This window comes from Schistocerca americana, chromosome 1 (genome assembly GCF_021461395.2).
Source record: "Schistocerca americana isolate TAMUIC-IGC-003095 chromosome 1, iqSchAmer2.1, whole genome shotgun sequence".
Classification (NCBI taxonomy): domain Eukaryota; kingdom Metazoa; phylum Arthropoda; class Insecta; order Orthoptera; family Acrididae; genus Schistocerca; species Schistocerca americana.
This window is the reverse complement of record NC_060119.1, coordinates 1077062323-1077080085: the sequence shown is the minus strand read 5'-3', so window position 1 is coordinate 1077080085 and position 17763 is coordinate 1077062323. Positions and strand designations below refer to the sequence as shown.

Sequence of the window (17763 nt, the reverse complement as noted above, 5' to 3'; positions counted from 1 at the left end):
TTTAGTCAAGCGCTGTACTACTTAAACCAACCTTCATGCTCAGGAGATCTTTACATAGAATACCCACTTAAATAATAATTAACATGTTAATAATAAAATATTTCTGCTTTGAACTTTATTTCATTTACATTGAAGGATAGATAACTTATTTAAAGAAACGGGTCTCAATTGCAAATTATACCTATGTCCCACAACATAATCAATTATAAAGAGAGAAAAAAAATATTATGAGACATGATTATGGTAAATAAACATTTATTGAACAGTTTCACTTTATGTACATAGCTTCTCTTGTTGATATTTTCCCCAAAATATTTCATATTAAAATTGTTACCAAAAATTAATAATTTGATTTATCTTACATAAATAGAAAATAATCTTTTTCTAATTTAAACAATAAAATTAAAAATTAAATCCTCAAACTGGACTAAATGTACAAAAAGGCCATGTGAGATAACAAGTCCAAACATGGAGAATATATTGATGGCCAGTTACTCATAAAACTGAACATGAAGTCTAGAACACAGATGACAGAACTCCCCAAGGCACAGAAGTTAACAAATTTAGGAGAAAGGTAGCTGACATCTAGAGAAGTTATGTTCTTTAACAGTCAAATATTATTTATTCCTTAGTATTAATCTCAATTATTATAGTCTCCTCTGTGATCATTGAACATTTCTCAAGCTCCCCTTACACACATTTTTATTCCCTGCTTCTTTTATCTATCTCTTGAAGAAGGAATGTCACAAGAATTTGAATTTTTTTCTGTGGTCTTCCACATAGCTGTCATTTTGCTGAATAATGCATCTTACATGTACTTTCTTCTTTGATCTTGGACATTAAATTTAAAAATGGTAGCACATATTTTTAGTTGTATATTGGTGTAAAAAATTACTATACTCCACCTGTGCCTGTCATGTAGCTGTATCACTCTGTATGCGTGAAACAGCTGTCCGTACTTTCTGTATTATATCAGTCATCTTCTCATACTTTCCTGTTGAATCGGGAAGATTTTCAAAATTTATAACATCACAGATGTTGTGAGAGAATTTCTTTGGAGAGGGAAGTCTAGAGTAAGGAGACCTCCCCAATAAAACTGGTGTACCAAGTGCAACAGACTTTATTTTTCCAAGTGTGGGTGTTGCAGCTACCCGAACAGTTTCTCCAGAGCTTCCATCCTCCAGCTCTGCCAGAAGCGACTGTTTCTTTGCTTCCAAGTCAGACAATGATGGTGACTGTGGCCTGGGTGATGAAATACTGCTATGGCCCTGCAACGTAATTAATGTATAATACACTTAAATTAAAGGTTTCTTTATCATACAAAAATTAACTGTACACTGTGGACATAATGTGGCAAAGCAATGTTACACACAATTCCCAAATGTTATAAAAGTGATTTACAGACCTTATTTATAGAAACATGCATGTGGACCCTGCTATTGACATAACCAGGCAATAAAACAAATTTATATCTACAAAAATCAGTTAGGTTACTTCTTCATCTAACTTATTCTTTGGAGCACATGAAATAAATAAAGCAATATTTTTCCTCCTCATGTGTTCTTACACATATTTCACCAATACTGCAAGTTTTCAAAGTCAGGGCATGTTTATTTAAACTAGCAATTTTTTTCTTCTAGTTATAATTTAATATGTTAATTACAGCCAGCTAACATCCAAACAGAATTAATAAATAAAAATCTAAAACTTTTAAAAGATCAAATACCTTCAGTTACAAATTACAAATGTTTAATATTCTGTGAGACGCTATAAGTCACAAAAATAATCTCTCTTCGCCAATCAGATCAGTTAGGAGTAACTACATCAAGAACAGAGAGGTAACTTTTTTATCCATCTGTGAATACAGATTTTTTCTGTCAAATTTGAATAAATCCATGCAGCTATACCATCTGTCTCATTGATACCATGCTCAGGGAAAGAACTTTTGAAGTGACTACCAGAGAAAGGATTAACTCCTCCAAAATACTCGACAATGGGCTCCCACTGGGCTCAGTCCTTGCCCCCGCTTTTCTTCAATCTTTGTATTTCCAACGTATCCAACACATAATTCGGTAAGTTCAGCTTTGCAGATGACTGGACTATAGCCACATAACATGAATCATTCAAGCTCTCCATAAATGGGGGAGATACCGTCTCCAAAATGTGACCATGGAGCCTAAAAGCAAACAACATGACATAGAGGAAGATATCCAAATCAAGCCAATGTGGGACCCTTCACAATTTTCCTTGCAGCAACATATGAAGTGACTGAGTATATCTGATGCTTGGGTGTTATTTTGTAACAAAGTTTGGTACCTTGGGTGTTATTTTGTAACAAAGTTTGGTACATAATATGTACATGTGCTTATGAAATCTCTGCTCATCCAGGACGTAGTATGGCTTTACAACTCTCCTTTATGGTTTTCTCCTCTGCCATTCATATCTCAAGAGTTATGTGCATATTCTCTCTTCACACACCAGCCTCCCTAAGCATTTTCTGTGCAGGTGAGTGGTGAGAAACAAAAAGTTTTTCTCCTTGCACAACACACCTCAGTTTCAACACATCGCAACAGGACTGAGTGCTTTTATTACACTGCACTTCTCAAAATGTTTCCGCTGAAACGCTGAGCATCTGCCAACAATAAATTAACTACAACCGGGTTGGAATCTTCTCATAACATACTGCACCGCACTGTTATGCTTAAGTTTATAGTAGTATAATATAAATTAATCATAATTCTGTACCATGAAAAAGTTAAAAAGGAGGACTGAACATTCCAGCCCACACTTGATACAAAATGTTTATAACCTAGTATGTTTTGAAACACAGATTCTATATGGCATGTATAGTCGTTTACACTTACTGTAGAAACAGGTGAACAGGTTTCCTGGCTACGTGTCTCTCCTCCTTCTGAATCACTCTCTGAAGGAGGAGGTGGTGGTGGTGGTGGTGGGGGCGGGGGTGGAGGAGGTGTATCCTTGGGCAGAGGTGGAATGAATCGGCAACCATCATCTGGCAGCAAGCTCACACATTCTGCAAATGGTTTTAATGACTTGTTATTTACATTATAAGACTTAAAAATCAATATAATACTTTGTAGATATTTGATTGTCAAAATTTTATTAACAAAACAAAAAAGTGTATATTGTGTATTTTTATTTCACCTATAACCTTCTGGTTGTGCTTTCAGTTTGTGGTTATTATGGCTCAGCAATGCACCCACAGTCGTTTATGAAACACCAGCCACAGGTACCTGATATCACTATAACAATATTTGTTTATAATTTCTATAAACTGCAACATTTGTTCTCTCTTCATTAGTACTACGAAAAAAAGAAAGAACCTTTGATGTTTAACGATAAGTTTATTAGAAACTAAGCACAAGATTCTACTTAACACAACTGGACAGGATATTAGCCATGGCTATTTTGAAGGATCAGTCATCATCAATTTACGTAAAACCATGAAAACTTGAACTTGAGTGGAAAGGGGAGGGGAATTTGTGCTCCACTTTTAGTGTCTCAGTCACTGTGTTCAGGGAATAACTAAACTTGCTATGTCTGATTGTAGCACAAACTTTACACTACTTGCTTTTAGTGCATCACTTGTTTTCATTTCTGCATGTTCCCACCAGGTGGCAGCATCTGCTCAAAAACACCTATTTATCACAGTATCAACATTTCTTCAAGAAATAAAAGTAATTTTGTTTGTTTTTAGTAATTTTGGACCAGACTGTGTTCAGAACATACTGTAGTATGCCAATATACGCTACACTAACAGATAAGGATTGTTTCATCAACAACATCTGGCATGACCTATATTTTCACATTTCAGTTTTTTTCTAACATAAATAGTGTTCACTTTAATTATGACCTAAAATTTTGGTAAATCACATCACTTTTCAAAAATAGTATTTTATTATTATTTGTTGGTTAGCTCAGTAAGACTATGGTGATTTAAAACACACACACACACACACACACACACACACACACACACACACACACACACTTGTGTATGGCTACTATTTAGTCAGCAAAAATAAGTCATCCAAAAGCTATCAATTTCTCAGCCTTGTTTAAGTGTCTACATTGACTCAATGAATCTGCTACTTGGATCAGTTACCTTTACTCCTAAATAATTTTACCAAGACCTTTCATTTCAGTATTAGTAATTTACTTGTCTGTCAGTTATAACTAACACACAGTTCTCTAATGTTTGTTCATAAGCTTAACAACAAACAATAATTATGTACAGCTTCTGTAGTCTTTTCAGACCTTTCAATTTTCTCTATCAATTACATCTTATGCAATGACAGAAAAGATCTGCATGTTATGAGAACTAATAGAATAATACAAATGCATGGATCCACTAGACGGTACTTACACACATTTCATTAATGCCAAGAAAGTGCTTACTGATGCAATTTTCTCTGCCTGGTGGGTCACCAGTCCTCAACTGGGGAAAGATTTTAAGGACAAACAGCTATTGCAGTCAAAGTATTTTTAAGACAGACAGTCACATCATCTTTGTCCTTATACTTTTGTGGGTACTGAAATTTACACTAGCAATAATCACCTTTTGCTCATCTGCCACTTTAAACCCAATTTCTGGCTCAGATGGATGAAATATTTAAATCTTTGTCAGTTGTATATTTTAGCCTGGGCATTTATCTGTCCTCCACATGGAGCACTAGGCATGGCTGTCATTTCTCTCACTGGTAACACTATATGAATGATGCTAAGCTTACCCCCACTGTTCCATATCACCCACTGTGGCACTGTAAATGCTTAACCCCATTTGCAAGCAGCAAAGAAAAAGTACTGGGATAAACAAATAAGTGTGATAAGTGCAAAGATTTGGAATCAATAACCAAGTATAATTAACTGTTTAATATGGTACACATATTGTAGAAAAATCCATTTGTCCCTGCAACAAAAGTGTCCAAGTAATAATGTGAAGGCATTAATACTACAAGAACAACATAAAAAAACCTGGACACAAATGGAAGATATACAAAATCAGATCACTGAGACCAGCTTTTATGCAGCAAATTACATATTGTCTATCCATGTAATGTCTGTTACAAATGTGGAAATTGTTTCAGTAACAACCACGCAGTTATGGTGCAGTTTAAGGCTGTGAATGGCAAGAGAGATTCATTTCTTTAATATTATGGCTCTCCAAGCATTTCCACAACCTCTGTGTACATGGCCATTACTGTCAATAAAAGTGAACTGCAGTCCATGTGTCCGTGCACTTCTGCTGACAACTGATGGCAACATTCTGCACATTGGGGACATAACAGTTGCATTCTGCTGGACTTTTAGCTGATTTATAGTCTCTGCAGAATCTCTGTTGTAAATGCTACAGCTACGTGCATGTCAAAATATTATATGTCATTTCTCTGAACATAAGTTACTGTGTTGGTAAGAATGTCTTCAGGCCTTGTACTAGATACAGACTCAACAACTGAATGAACACAAACAAAATGCACTACATCTCCCAAGTTGTGCAGGCACTGGGCTTTGGAAATTGTTAACAGTGTACCACAAATATCTCAGTTCAGGGAAAATCACTGTTATCAGTGTACAGTGCTGTGGGCAATAATGTATTGAGGAGAGGGGTGGCCATAGACTATTGCAGACTGCAACTGAAGCAACAGTCGCACTCCGATTGAAATCAACAAAGTGGGCTATGAGAGGGAAGAGGGATTAGCATTCAACATCCTGACAATATCAAGGTCGTTAGACAGCATGAGCTCAGCAAATTTCAAAGATGGGGAAGGAAATTGGCTGTTCAAGGATGGGGAGTGCCCTTGCAAAGGAACCATCCTGGCATTTGCTTAGAACAATTTAGGGAAACCACAGAAAACCTAAATTACAATGGCCAATCCCCCTGAAGGCAGGCTACAAGAGTCCTGGCCTTAAAACTTGAGAATGTCTTTGTGTATGCAGACAATTCACACAACGCCAATGTCTCAAATCCCAAAACTGTGTTATCAACACCACAACACATATGCAGTCATATGCAAGAACAGAAGCAGGAAGTGTAAGCATAACCAAGTTTGCAGTAACTGTCAGTGATAATCCACAACACTCTCACGGATAACAAATTTAAATAAAGGTGTCACAACAAACTAGCAAGTATTTTATAAAGAGTTAGCATAAATTTTAGTTTGATGTCTCTGTTACCTTTATACTTCTAATAGGGAATGAAACGCCAACATAATTTCAATCTATGCTGTGGTGCCAGTTACTGAATCATGTACATTAAACATATTTCATTAAAAATATTCATTAATTTGATGTTTAACTAATTGAGGAATGTTCATAAATCCTGTACATGTGCACATTTCATACAAGAAATATAATAAGTCAGTTATTTTTGGTTAAACAACACACAGTAACAACATAATATTAATTTTTCATGGAACAGGTAAACTTCAATAATCTGTTCAGGCAAAATAAATACCATTACAATGAACAAGTGTGGAGGAAGCAGCTGCAGAGAAAGAAGAAATGGTTGACAATGTGAAGATGCAGTGAAGTAACCCACCAGGAAGGATATATGACATGCCTTTGGTGCTATAACAGTTGTGCCTATCACTACATAATTATGGAGAAGGAGCAACTGATCTTTAGCATTATCTAGCAATAGTACAGGCAGAATCAGATCAGCTGTGAGCTAAAGTTGGCAGCAATAAGATTAGAAAGAGGGTAGATTATTGGACTGTGCACAAATCTGCCATATCAGACGGAAGGTTTCAGAGATGCTAGCTTTAGATTCTGGAATCTGAGAAGACAGAAAAATGTACAAGTTAAGGTAAATAGTAATCAGAGAGTCAACAAGACAAATGAGGTTCTGCTGCTAAGGGAGTTATTATAGGAGCAAAAAAAAAGTACAGAACTCCCGAGGCACCGAATACCAAGTAATATTTTTTTAGCAAAGTGTAGGGTTCAACTATGTCACCGATGATTTAGCTTCTCAGAGAAAAGATCCTCCCAAATAAGACCATGTGGTAATATTCAGAGAAAGGGGGGGTGGGGATTATTTATTGAAAACATTGGAGAACATTGTGAACACCAATGTTTGCTGACAATACAGGGACACCAATAAAGGGAGCAAATTATCTATGCCAAATGTGATCACAAGAGTAATGGAATAGGATTACAACTGATCCAAGCAAAAAACCTTTATTCCCTATCCAACAAAAACTCATGTTAAGCAATTCCAAACAAATTAAAAAAACTTTAAGGTGCCAAAAAGTGGAGATCAACAGCACAAACTAAATGAAACGCTTATGTGTGACATCTCTTGGCAGCAAGATAGATAATAAACTGAGGAGGCCCTGGCATATGGGCAAGTTAACCAGAAATCTTAGTTCTGCTTGGTGTGCACCTAAGAATTGGTTTCTCACTATGTTGACCTTTGAGCAGAACTGCAGGTACACTTTGCATACTTTCACACAATACAGTCCTATGGCATCTTGTGGGACAATGTAGCTACGGTCAAAAAAGTATGTATTCTACAGAAGCATTACGTAAGAATATTGCATAAATGTGGTAATCTAACATCTTGTAGAAGGCCCTTCAAGGACCTATGGATTCTGGCAGTCATCTGCCAATACTTTTACTCCCTATTTTTTTTTTTTTTTTTTTTTTGTGAGTGGCTCTAGGATGAATGTGAAATTCGCGACTACAATTCAATGTAGACTTTGGCGGCAATGTCAAAGGTTTAGAATGGCGTTTTATATTCTGGTGTGAAAGCATATAACAGGTTGCTGGTAGACATTAGGCAGGAAATTGGAAATGTCCAGATATTACAAAACAAAGTGAAGGAGTATCTATTTAGCCACTACTACAAATTATTAAGATCTGAGGAGCCCAGGATGTACAAACAGAATTAATTTTTACAGTACACAGACAACCGATATTGTTCTTTCTTTGAAATCAATAATACTACACAAATGCTTAGTATATAAAACTGTGTGTGTGTGCGTGCGTGTGTGTGTGTGTGTGTGTGTGTAATAAAGCAGTACATCAATTTAAAAAAAATTGTACACTTTGGGGGTTATAACCTCCTAGATGCATAGTTTCCCAGGTGCGAGAGGGATTGTGTGCAGGTGGAAAAGTAAGAGGGGGGGGGGGGGGGGGGGGGGAGTTGGATGTAATGAGGCAGAGGAGGATGTGGACAGAGAAGGAGGAAGGAGGAAGATATGTTCCAAGAGAGTGCGAGAGTGCAGAAGAGATTGACAGAGAATGGGAGGAGAAGATGGGAAGACAAGAGCATGTGGAGGAGGAGATGGAAAAGATAGAAGTGGGAGGATGAGGTGGGCAGAAATGGTGTCGAGAAGAGGTGGACAGAAATGTGATCAGGGAGAGGGGGACACAGAGAGTGGGCAGGAGGTGTGTGCAGTATGTTTTGAACAAGTACGCAGGCACAGGTGCGGGGAAATGGCTAGCACATGCACACGTGTGTGTGTGTGTGTGTGTGTGTGTGTAAAGCACAATGTCACCATGTTTGTATGTACATCCAGCATCTCCTCCAAAACACCTGGATCGATTTCAATCGTATCTGAAAAACCAACAACCCCTGCATGACAGGTATTTTGTGTTGAGTAGTATCAGCCAACTTTATCGACCTGTTTTGCAGGGGTTACATGCGTGGATGGGCATGGCTGGGGAGAAGGTTGATACGGATAGAAGGGTGGATGAAAAGAGAGGGGAGGCAGGAGAGGATGGATAGGGAGAGGGGGCCATGAGGAGAAGACGGCTACACGGAGACGGGCACGAGAAGATGGCTACAGAGAGGCAGGCAGAAGAAAATTGCTAAGGACGAGGAGATGGACAGGGACAAGAGGGGGGGGGGGGGGGGGGGGGGAGAGACAGACATACAGAGATGGAAGGATGAGGTGAACAGAGAGAGCAGGGAGAAGAGTTGGACATAGCAAGGGGGAGGAGGATTCTCTGGTGTTTCAGCAGATATTCACAGTTTCATACTTGCAAAGCATAGTTAGAGTCAGCTCAAACAAATACTACTCATCAGGTCCTTTATGTGACACCCAGCATTGACGGAAAAAGTCAGTTAGTTTCCCATTACAAAGAAAATTATTTTTAAATCTAAATTTTACATGCTAACAGGGACAGTAAACCACTAAGAATAACCAGTACTCCATTTGCGAAAGCATAGCCATGGCACCACTTCTCTGCCACTGCTAGAGTATTTATTATTATTTGTGTTTTACTGTCTCTGTTGGTACATATCAATAACAAGAATATTACACTAGACTAATTTGAGACTGCCCTGTCTAATGCGCACATAAAATTCTGATTTAAAGATCATTTAGTTTTTAACGGAAAACAACCCAATGCTTTCTATAAAAACTGGGTGTCACATGAGACACATAATGAGAAGTATATGGATGGGTTGGTTGGGAAAGGAGTGAGACAGGGTTGTAGCCTTTCCCCGATGTTATTCAATCTGTATATTGAGCAAGCAGTAAAGAAAACAAAAGAAAAATTCGGAGTAGGTATTAAAATTCATGGAGAAGAAGTAAAAACTTTGAGGTTCGCCGATGACATTGTAATTCTGTCAGAGACAGCAAAGGACTTGGAAGAGCAGTTGAACGGAATGGACAGTGTCTTGAAAGGAGGATATAAGATGAACATCAACAAAAGCAAAACGAGGATAATGGAATGTAGTCAAATTAAGTCGGGTGATGCTGAGGGAATTAGATTAGGAAATGAGACACTTAGAGTAGTAAAGGAGTTTTGCTATTTAGGGAGTAAAATAACCGATGATGGTCGAAGCAGAGAGGATATAAAATGTAGACTGGCAATGGCAAGGAAAGCGTTTCTCAAGAAGAGAAACTTGTTAACATCGAGTATAGATTTAAGTGTCAGGAAGTCGTTTCTGAAAGTATTTGTATGGAGTGTAGCCATGTATGGAAGTGAAATATGGACGATAACTAGTTTGGACAAGAAGAGAATAGAAGCTTTCGAAATGTGGTGCTACAGAAGAATGCTGAAGATAAGGTGGGTAGATCACGTAACTAATGAGGAGGTATTGAGTAGGATTGGGGAGAAGAGGAGTTTGTGGCACAACTTGACTAGAAGAAGGGATCGGTTGGTAGGACATGTTTTGAGGCATCGAGGGATCACAAATTTAGCATTGGAGGGCACCGTGGAGGGTAAAAATCGTAGAGGGAGACCAAGAGATGAATACACTAAGCAGATTCAGAAGGATGTAGGTTGCAGTAGGTACTGGGAGATGAAGAAGCTTGCACAGGATAGAGTAGCATGGAAAGCTGCATCAAACCAGTCTCAGGACTGAAGACCACAACAACAACAACAACAATGGATGGGCTGACTACAACAAAAAATTGCAAGAACTAAATTGTAAATATCTGCTGAAACACCAGATAAAATTCCACCGGTGACTCATAAGAGAGACACTCAATTATTAAGCAGCGTGTGTGTGTGTGTGTGTGTGTGTGTGTGTGTGTGTGTGTGTGCGCGCGCGCGCGCGCGCGCGCGCGTGCCAAGCACCACCTTTCATATCCCTTAACTATTGGACCAAATTTTATACATATACAGCAAACTCCACAAGTATCAGCATTTTTGGGGTTAGAACTTCCTAGCTTCCAGAGGAATGGATATACATGTGAAAAAGGGTTTCCTCTTCGACATCTAGGCTGCCGACACAAATGCCATATCATGGGGGCAATATTGGCATGTGATGTAGGGGCTACAGGAGAAGATAGTCACAGCTGAGTAGAGACACGGAGGAGGAGGGAATGGACACAGAGGGTTGACAGAGAGAGGGGTTTGGTGGAGATGGATGGAGAGAGGGGTGAAGAGATGATCAGAGAGAGAATGGAAGTGGCAGTGGACAGAGAAATGGGAGAACTCAGCATGCAGTACAGTAGAAGAGGAATGGACAGCTCTGTAAAGGGCAATCACAGAAGCTGGAAAGAAAACCATACGTACAAAGACAGTAAGTGCGAAGAAATCATAGGTAACAGAAGAAATACTTCAGTTGATCAATGAAAGAAGGAAGTACAAAATTTTCAGGTAAATTCAGAAATACAAGTCGCTAAGGAAGAAAATAAATAGGAAGTGCAGGGAAATAGCTGCATGGAAAATGCGAAGAAATCGAAAAAGAAATGATTGCCAGAAGGACTGACTCAGCATACAGGACAATCAAAAAAACCTTCAGTGACAATAAAAGCAAGGGTGGTAGCATAAAGAGTGCAACAGGAATTCCACTGTTAAATGCAGAGGAGAGAACAGATAGGTGGAAAGAATACAGTGAAGGCCTCTATGAGGGGGAAGATTAGTCTGATGTGATAAAAGGACAAACAGGAGTCGATTTAGAAGAGTTAGGGGATCCAGTATTAAAATTAAAATTTGAGAGAGCTTTGGAGGACTTAAGATCAAATAAGGCAAAAGGGATAAATAACATTTCATCAGAATTTCTAAAATAATTGGGGGACGTGGCAACAAAACAACTCTTCATGTTGGTGTGTGGAATGTATGAGTCTGGCGCCAAACCATCTGACTTTCGGAAAAATATCATCCACACAATTCCGAAGAATGCAAGAGCTGACAAGTGCAAGAATTATCGCACATTATCGCACAATCAGCTTAACAGCTCATGCATCCCAGTTGCTAACAAGGATAATCTACAGAAGAATAGAAAAGAAAATTGAGGATGTGCTAAATGACGATCAGCTAGGCTTTAGAAAAGGTAAAGGCATTCGAGAGGCAATTCTTATGTTGCAGTTGATAATGCAAGCAAGACTAAAGAAAAATCTAGACACATTCATTGGATTTGTCAACCTGAAAAAAGGGTTCTACAATGTAAAATGGTGCAAGACATTTGAAATTCTGACAAAAGTAGGGGTAAGCTACAGGGAGAGAAGGGTGATATACAATATGTACAAGAGCCAAAAGAGAATAGTAAGAGTGATGACCAAGAACGAAGCACTAGGGTGGGAGATAGGGATGTAGTCTTTCCCCCCTACTGTTCAATCTGTACATCAAAGAAGCAATGACAAAAAGAAAAGAAAGGTTCAGGAGTGGAATTATAATTCAAGGTGAAAGGATATCAAATATACGATTTGCTGATGATGTTCCTATCCCGAGTAAAAGTGAAGAAGAATTACATGATATGCTAAATGGAATGCACAGTCTAATGAGTACAGAATATTGACTGAGAGTAAATTGAAGAAAGACGAAAGTAATGAGAAGTAGCAGAAATGAGAACAGTGAGAAACTTAACATCAGGATTGATGGTCATGAAGTAGATGAAGTTAAGGGATGCAGCAAAATAACCAATGATGAACGGATCAAGGAGGAGATCAAAAGTAGACTAGCACTGGCAAAAAGGGTATTCCTGGCCAAGAAAAGTCTACTAGTATCAAACATAGGCCTTAAATTGAAGAAGAAATTTCTGAGAATGTACGTCTGGAGTACATCATTGTATGGTAGAGAAACATGGACTGTGCGATAACCGGGAAAGAAGAGAATCAAAGCATTTAGGATGTGGTGCTAAATGTGAATGTTGAAAATTACATCAACTGAGAAGGTAAGGAATGAGGAGGTTCTGCGCAGAATCAATGAGGAAAGGAATATGTGGAAAATACTGACAAGGAGAAGGGACAGCATGATATGACATCTGTTTAAGACATCAGAGAATGACTTCCATGGTACTAGACGGAGCTGTAGAGGGCAAAATCTGTAGAGAAAGATAAAGATTGGGACACATCCAGCAAATAACTGAGGACGTAGGTAGCAACTGCTACTCTGAGACAAGGAGGTTGGCACAGGAGAGGAATTTGTGGTGGGCTGTATCAAACCAGTCAGATGACTAATGACCCCTCCCCCAAAAAATAAAAATAAAAGTAGCCTGCAGTGGCTGCTTCTGTTTGTTTAATTTATAACATAATGTATGAATGAATGAGTTAGCAACACCACCCAGTGAATCAACAGAGTAACCAACTCTGCTACAGTTGTGTGCTAATTATGAGGCAGGATCACGAGCTGTTCTGTGCAGAAAGGGATGGAGAATACTTTGCGGGGCACTAATGTGCTTTTTGCCATTAATGGACATGGCACACTTGAGCTGTTCTCCCTCCTCGCAACTGGCAACACTGGGGTAGGAACTATGTAGTAACAGTGTACGTGATTTTGATACTTAAAAGATTATACACTCAGTGTTTCCTTGATGTCACCCGTAATAAACACTACAATGGTTGAATAGGCACACAATACCTACACTACCATGAAAACCAACATTAAATGTTCTCTGTAATCACTCAGTAAGGCGTATTTTGCATACTAATCTAAAATTTCATCCCTACAAAATGGCCATTGTGCAAAAATTAAACCCAAGAGATTATGAACAGCATCTAAATTTTGCCCGAGAAATGGAGGCCATATTTGAGCAAAATGACCACATTATTTTGCTTATGAGTGATGAAGCTCATTTCCATATGATTGGAATGGTAAACCAGCAGAACTGTCGTTATTGGGCCAGTGAAAACCCAAAACTACTGCATGAGAAACCATTACATAGTCCCAAGGTGACTGTTTGGTTGCTGTGACAGGTACAGATGTTATTGGTCCATACTTTTTCCAAGATGAGAACAGGAACACTGTAACCATAATCTCTGAACGATATAGAGAGATGATCACTGAATTCTTCCTACCTAAATTAAGAAGAAAACATATTCCTATCCGGCGAGTGTGGTTTCAGCAGAATGGAGCTACATCTCACACGGCAAGATTGACTATGGAAGCAATTAAGACTGTTTCTCGTGGTAGAGTTATTTCTCAGTTCGGGGACATTCATTGGCCGCCTCAATCCCCTGATCTATCCATGTGTGACTACTTTTTGCGGGGTTGCCTCAAATCATGTGTGTACCTGCATAAACCATGTACACTTGAAGAACTAAAGGAAGCTGTTCGTGTGAAAATCGTCCACATAGACAGAGGCATGTTGCAGAGAGTTGACGCCAACTTCCGAGAGCGCCTTGAGAAGTGCAATGCTGAAAATGGCCGTCACCTAGGAGATGTTGTTTTCAAGCATTAATTTTGTTAAATGGCAACATTATTTGAGTGTTATTCTGTAATTAAAAATGCTTTTAAAGCACTCCTAACGATGTATTGCTGATTTGAATATAGTTCATCCTGTATGCCTCACGCTGTACTAGATAAAAAGGGTGCCTTTACTCACTATTGTTCTCTAAACAAATGTGTTTGCCGCTCTGGTACTGCGCACCACGGAATTTGAATCCCCGCCAGACGTCATGGACATTGAAGACCCCTAAGAGGTCTCTGCACCATCATGCTGTAAGCTGTGGCAGCGCGCGCCTCCTGGCCCGCATTTAGGGTGAGGGCACCACAGTGGAACTCTTGGTTGCAGCGGCCAATAGCGGCGTCCCCGATAGAGTACTTAAGCGCTTGCGTCTCGCTCAGCCGGCCAGTCTAACCTTGCGTACATCTCAGGACATGTCGCCTCGCCTTAGACAGTGTATTTACTTTCGTGTTTTGTTTACGAGTGTACGTGGTTGTCTAGTTAGGTTTTCTTGACTCTGTTGTTTCGTTCTTGTTGTTGTCATAAGGTCCTTCATTGGTTGTGTCCATTCTCTCCCGTTGTGTTGTTGTTCGGGGGGCCGCTCTGCGGGTCCCGCCGTGTTTTCCGTCACTTCAACCCCGTGACTGTTCCAGTCGCCGTTACAACAGCCACTTCTAACAAGTGGCAAGTATTTTCCATCAAAATAAATAATTATGCCATACTGTAAAAGTCTACATTCACGTGACATTTAACAAGAAATAACTGCAAAACAACATCAATAAGAGAAAAGTACTAAACAGGGTGATTATATTACGTGCAACTTCTTCCACTTCCATGTCTGCTGGAGTTACAGTAACTTCCTTTGGCTCTGTTGCCACAGGTGTGATTTTCAGCTTTCTCTTTTTGTACGCAGGACTTGCCTGCAACTGTGACAGCATAGCTTCCTTACTTTGATGGAATGCCATCGGTGGAGAATTATAATGCTCGAACTCCTGCATGAAGAAAGATGCTATATGAACTAGCAATTAATGTACATATTAATGGAACTACAATGTTACATATAAAGTTACTTGACAGTTATCATTGCCATTAGAATTAACAGCACATGCAAACATTGCAATACAGTAAATAGACCAAGAATAAATTAGCATTATCAGCAGGTGCCCACACATTATACACTAAATTATAAGCAATGAGTTAAGGAGTCTGTAAGAATGGCAGACAAAAGCTGAGAAAATAAATATATGACTAAACCTTCTCCCTCAGCCACAAGAACACACATGTTTATTCTCAGTGGAACAAAGTACTTTCAAAACTGCATTAAGTTACTCATAAAAAATTTCATTACAATAAAAAGTATCCCTACATTCATTTGAGAAAATTAATTCTAATAGTATTTGCAGACATGCTAATTTTCTGAATGATAGCAACTGGCCACACTGACTGAATGGTTGGATTAAAGGATCCTTGTATTTTGTATTCATCAGCACTGCACAATTTCGGCTTTGTTGAATGGTGTTTTGGTAACCACCCTTCTGTATGTGCAATATTGAGCCCCTCTGTTAAAAATAATTTCTCATAGATCTCGGTAACAAAAAAACTGTGCCGAGTACTTAGAAGAAAGCACAAGTCACATCCGTCTACAAGAAGGGTAGCAGATGTGATACACAAACTAGTGTTCAATATCCTTGACATCTATTTGTTATGGAATCTTAGAACATACTCTGAGCTCAAAAGTAATGAGTTATCTCCATATCAATGATCTGCTCCTCAAGATCCAAATTTTTGGTAAAATAAAGTCTCATGACATATTTATTGTTAAGCTGAATGCTGCAGTTTCGCAATAACAGTGTTCCTGCTCAAGATGATAGACTGTACAAAGTAAGTTCAGTTGTTTCTTACCTGAGAGGGAAGTTCAGAACAGCACTCACTCCACCCAAAAAGTTGGTATTGAAGGAAATCTCCAATTGTTTGAGGGTGCCTGACTCAAAAATTACACCCCATCTAAAAGATGTTGTTCTGGTATAAAAATATTTGTTCTTTGACTCTGTGAAATGGGATTTACACTTGACTTTTTAGTTTATACTGGATAAAAGTGTGATATAGTAGTCAGTGAACACTATTTGGGAATTAGTGGCAATATTAATTGTATGTTGGATTACAATGAGTCTATGGGTGCAGTCGACAAATAAGACTTGCTACTTGACTCAACAGAATGTATTGTGAAACAACGAAATGGTACAAAAAGCTCTTTTTCCATACCTTAAAAATGTGCATACTGAATTAACATGTTATTGACAAGGTTCATACTGAATGAATACTTCAATCACTGAATTACATCTCACAAGGGAAGGTACCCAGTGGTGTGGGATCGAGTTTTTAAATAATCTATACAGTGGTGTAGGTTAAGGTTCCAGGTATCATCATACCCTGCAGATGCTCTACAGTTTTAAAAAAGCAAACTTTAACAGACTGGTTGCACAGCACAACATTTAAGGTCCAGGCTTCACATGCAAAGATCGTGGGTTCAAAGTTCGTCAGGCGGTTTGAAAATTTTTATTTTTAATCTTTTACTGAAATGCTGCTAGTCATTGCTTTTATTTAATTACTTGGGTTAAATGTAAAATCTCTATTTCTATTGCTTTGTCACATCATTTTAGTCATCATATTAATTTTTTAATTTGCTCTCATTTTTCTTTCTATTATTATTTTTACACTTAGAATCTTTGTTTATGTAATTTTAATTACTGATATGTATTAACTTCAATTTAATTTCTTCTGTTTCATCATCCTAAATTTTAGTACATATTACAGCATTCAGTATTTCCATTCCTAATTTTCTTTTATTTATAACCCCTTCTTTCATTTAAATCTTCATCTGTGTTGATTTGTCCATAGTGCAATAAGAATTTATGTTTTCAATGTTTGTATAATAATTACCATCCACAAAAATGTACGTCGTGTAAAGGAAAATTCCTTTTGACACCATTATACAGTCAACATAAAAATGAGCATTTGAAAAAGTTAATATATTTGATTAAAATGATGTGACAAAGGAATAGAAATAAAGAAAAATACACTTACAACTCAGATAACTAAATAAAAATAATTACCAAAGTTATTTGTATAAAGATTTAAAAATAAAAAAGTTCAAAGCACCTGACAAAATACAAACCCACAACCTTTCGCGTGAAAGACCAGTTCCTTAACTGTTACACTGCACAACCAGTCTTTTAAACATTGCTTTTCTTCAAACTGTAGAGCCTCACCTGAAATTCGGAAGTTTTTTTAGTCAATTACTCACAAACGAGGTCACACCAGCATGAATGGCTGCAGGTGGGACATTAACCTGCATCACCATACAGACTATTTTAAAAAGTCAATCTCATTGCTAGGGGGTGCTCTCCCTGTCAGTCTCCTTAGTGAGATTTTAAAGACATACCACAAAGAAAGGAAATCATCAGAAGGTCATCAAACACATGAAGAAAACTCATTGTGGCTTCAAGAAAGGCACTTACCAAGCATCATTGAATCATCAGTAAAACAATATGAATTTGTAAGAAAATGCTCCACATGCAGCAAGAACAAAAACTGAAAGGAATCACTTTACTGCTGTAAACAAACTGATGTGGAACTTTGTGTTACACCTCATTTCGAAATATATCACACAACAAGAGAGA

The 17763-nt window shown here is 38.2% G+C and overlaps 1 protein-coding gene across 1 annotated transcript in view; it reads right to left on the bottom strand.

Moving 5' to 3' along the window:
* Positions 1–238: 238 nt before the first annotated feature.
* LOC124617580 (zinc finger CCHC domain-containing protein 8 homolog) overlaps positions 239–17763 on the bottom strand; it is a 61561-nt gene continuing 44036 nt past the window's right edge. Inside the window, exons 6-8 of the mRNA XM_047145276.1 lie at positions 14898–15075; positions 2865–3034; positions 239–1268 (exon numbers count right to left, since the gene is read on the bottom strand). Of these exons, the coding sequence (XP_047001232.1) occupies positions 915–1268; positions 2865–3034; positions 14898–15075 (702 nt within the window). The 3' untranslated portion in view covers positions 239–914. The remainder of the gene's footprint in view (positions 1269–2864; positions 3035–14897; positions 15076–17763) is intronic.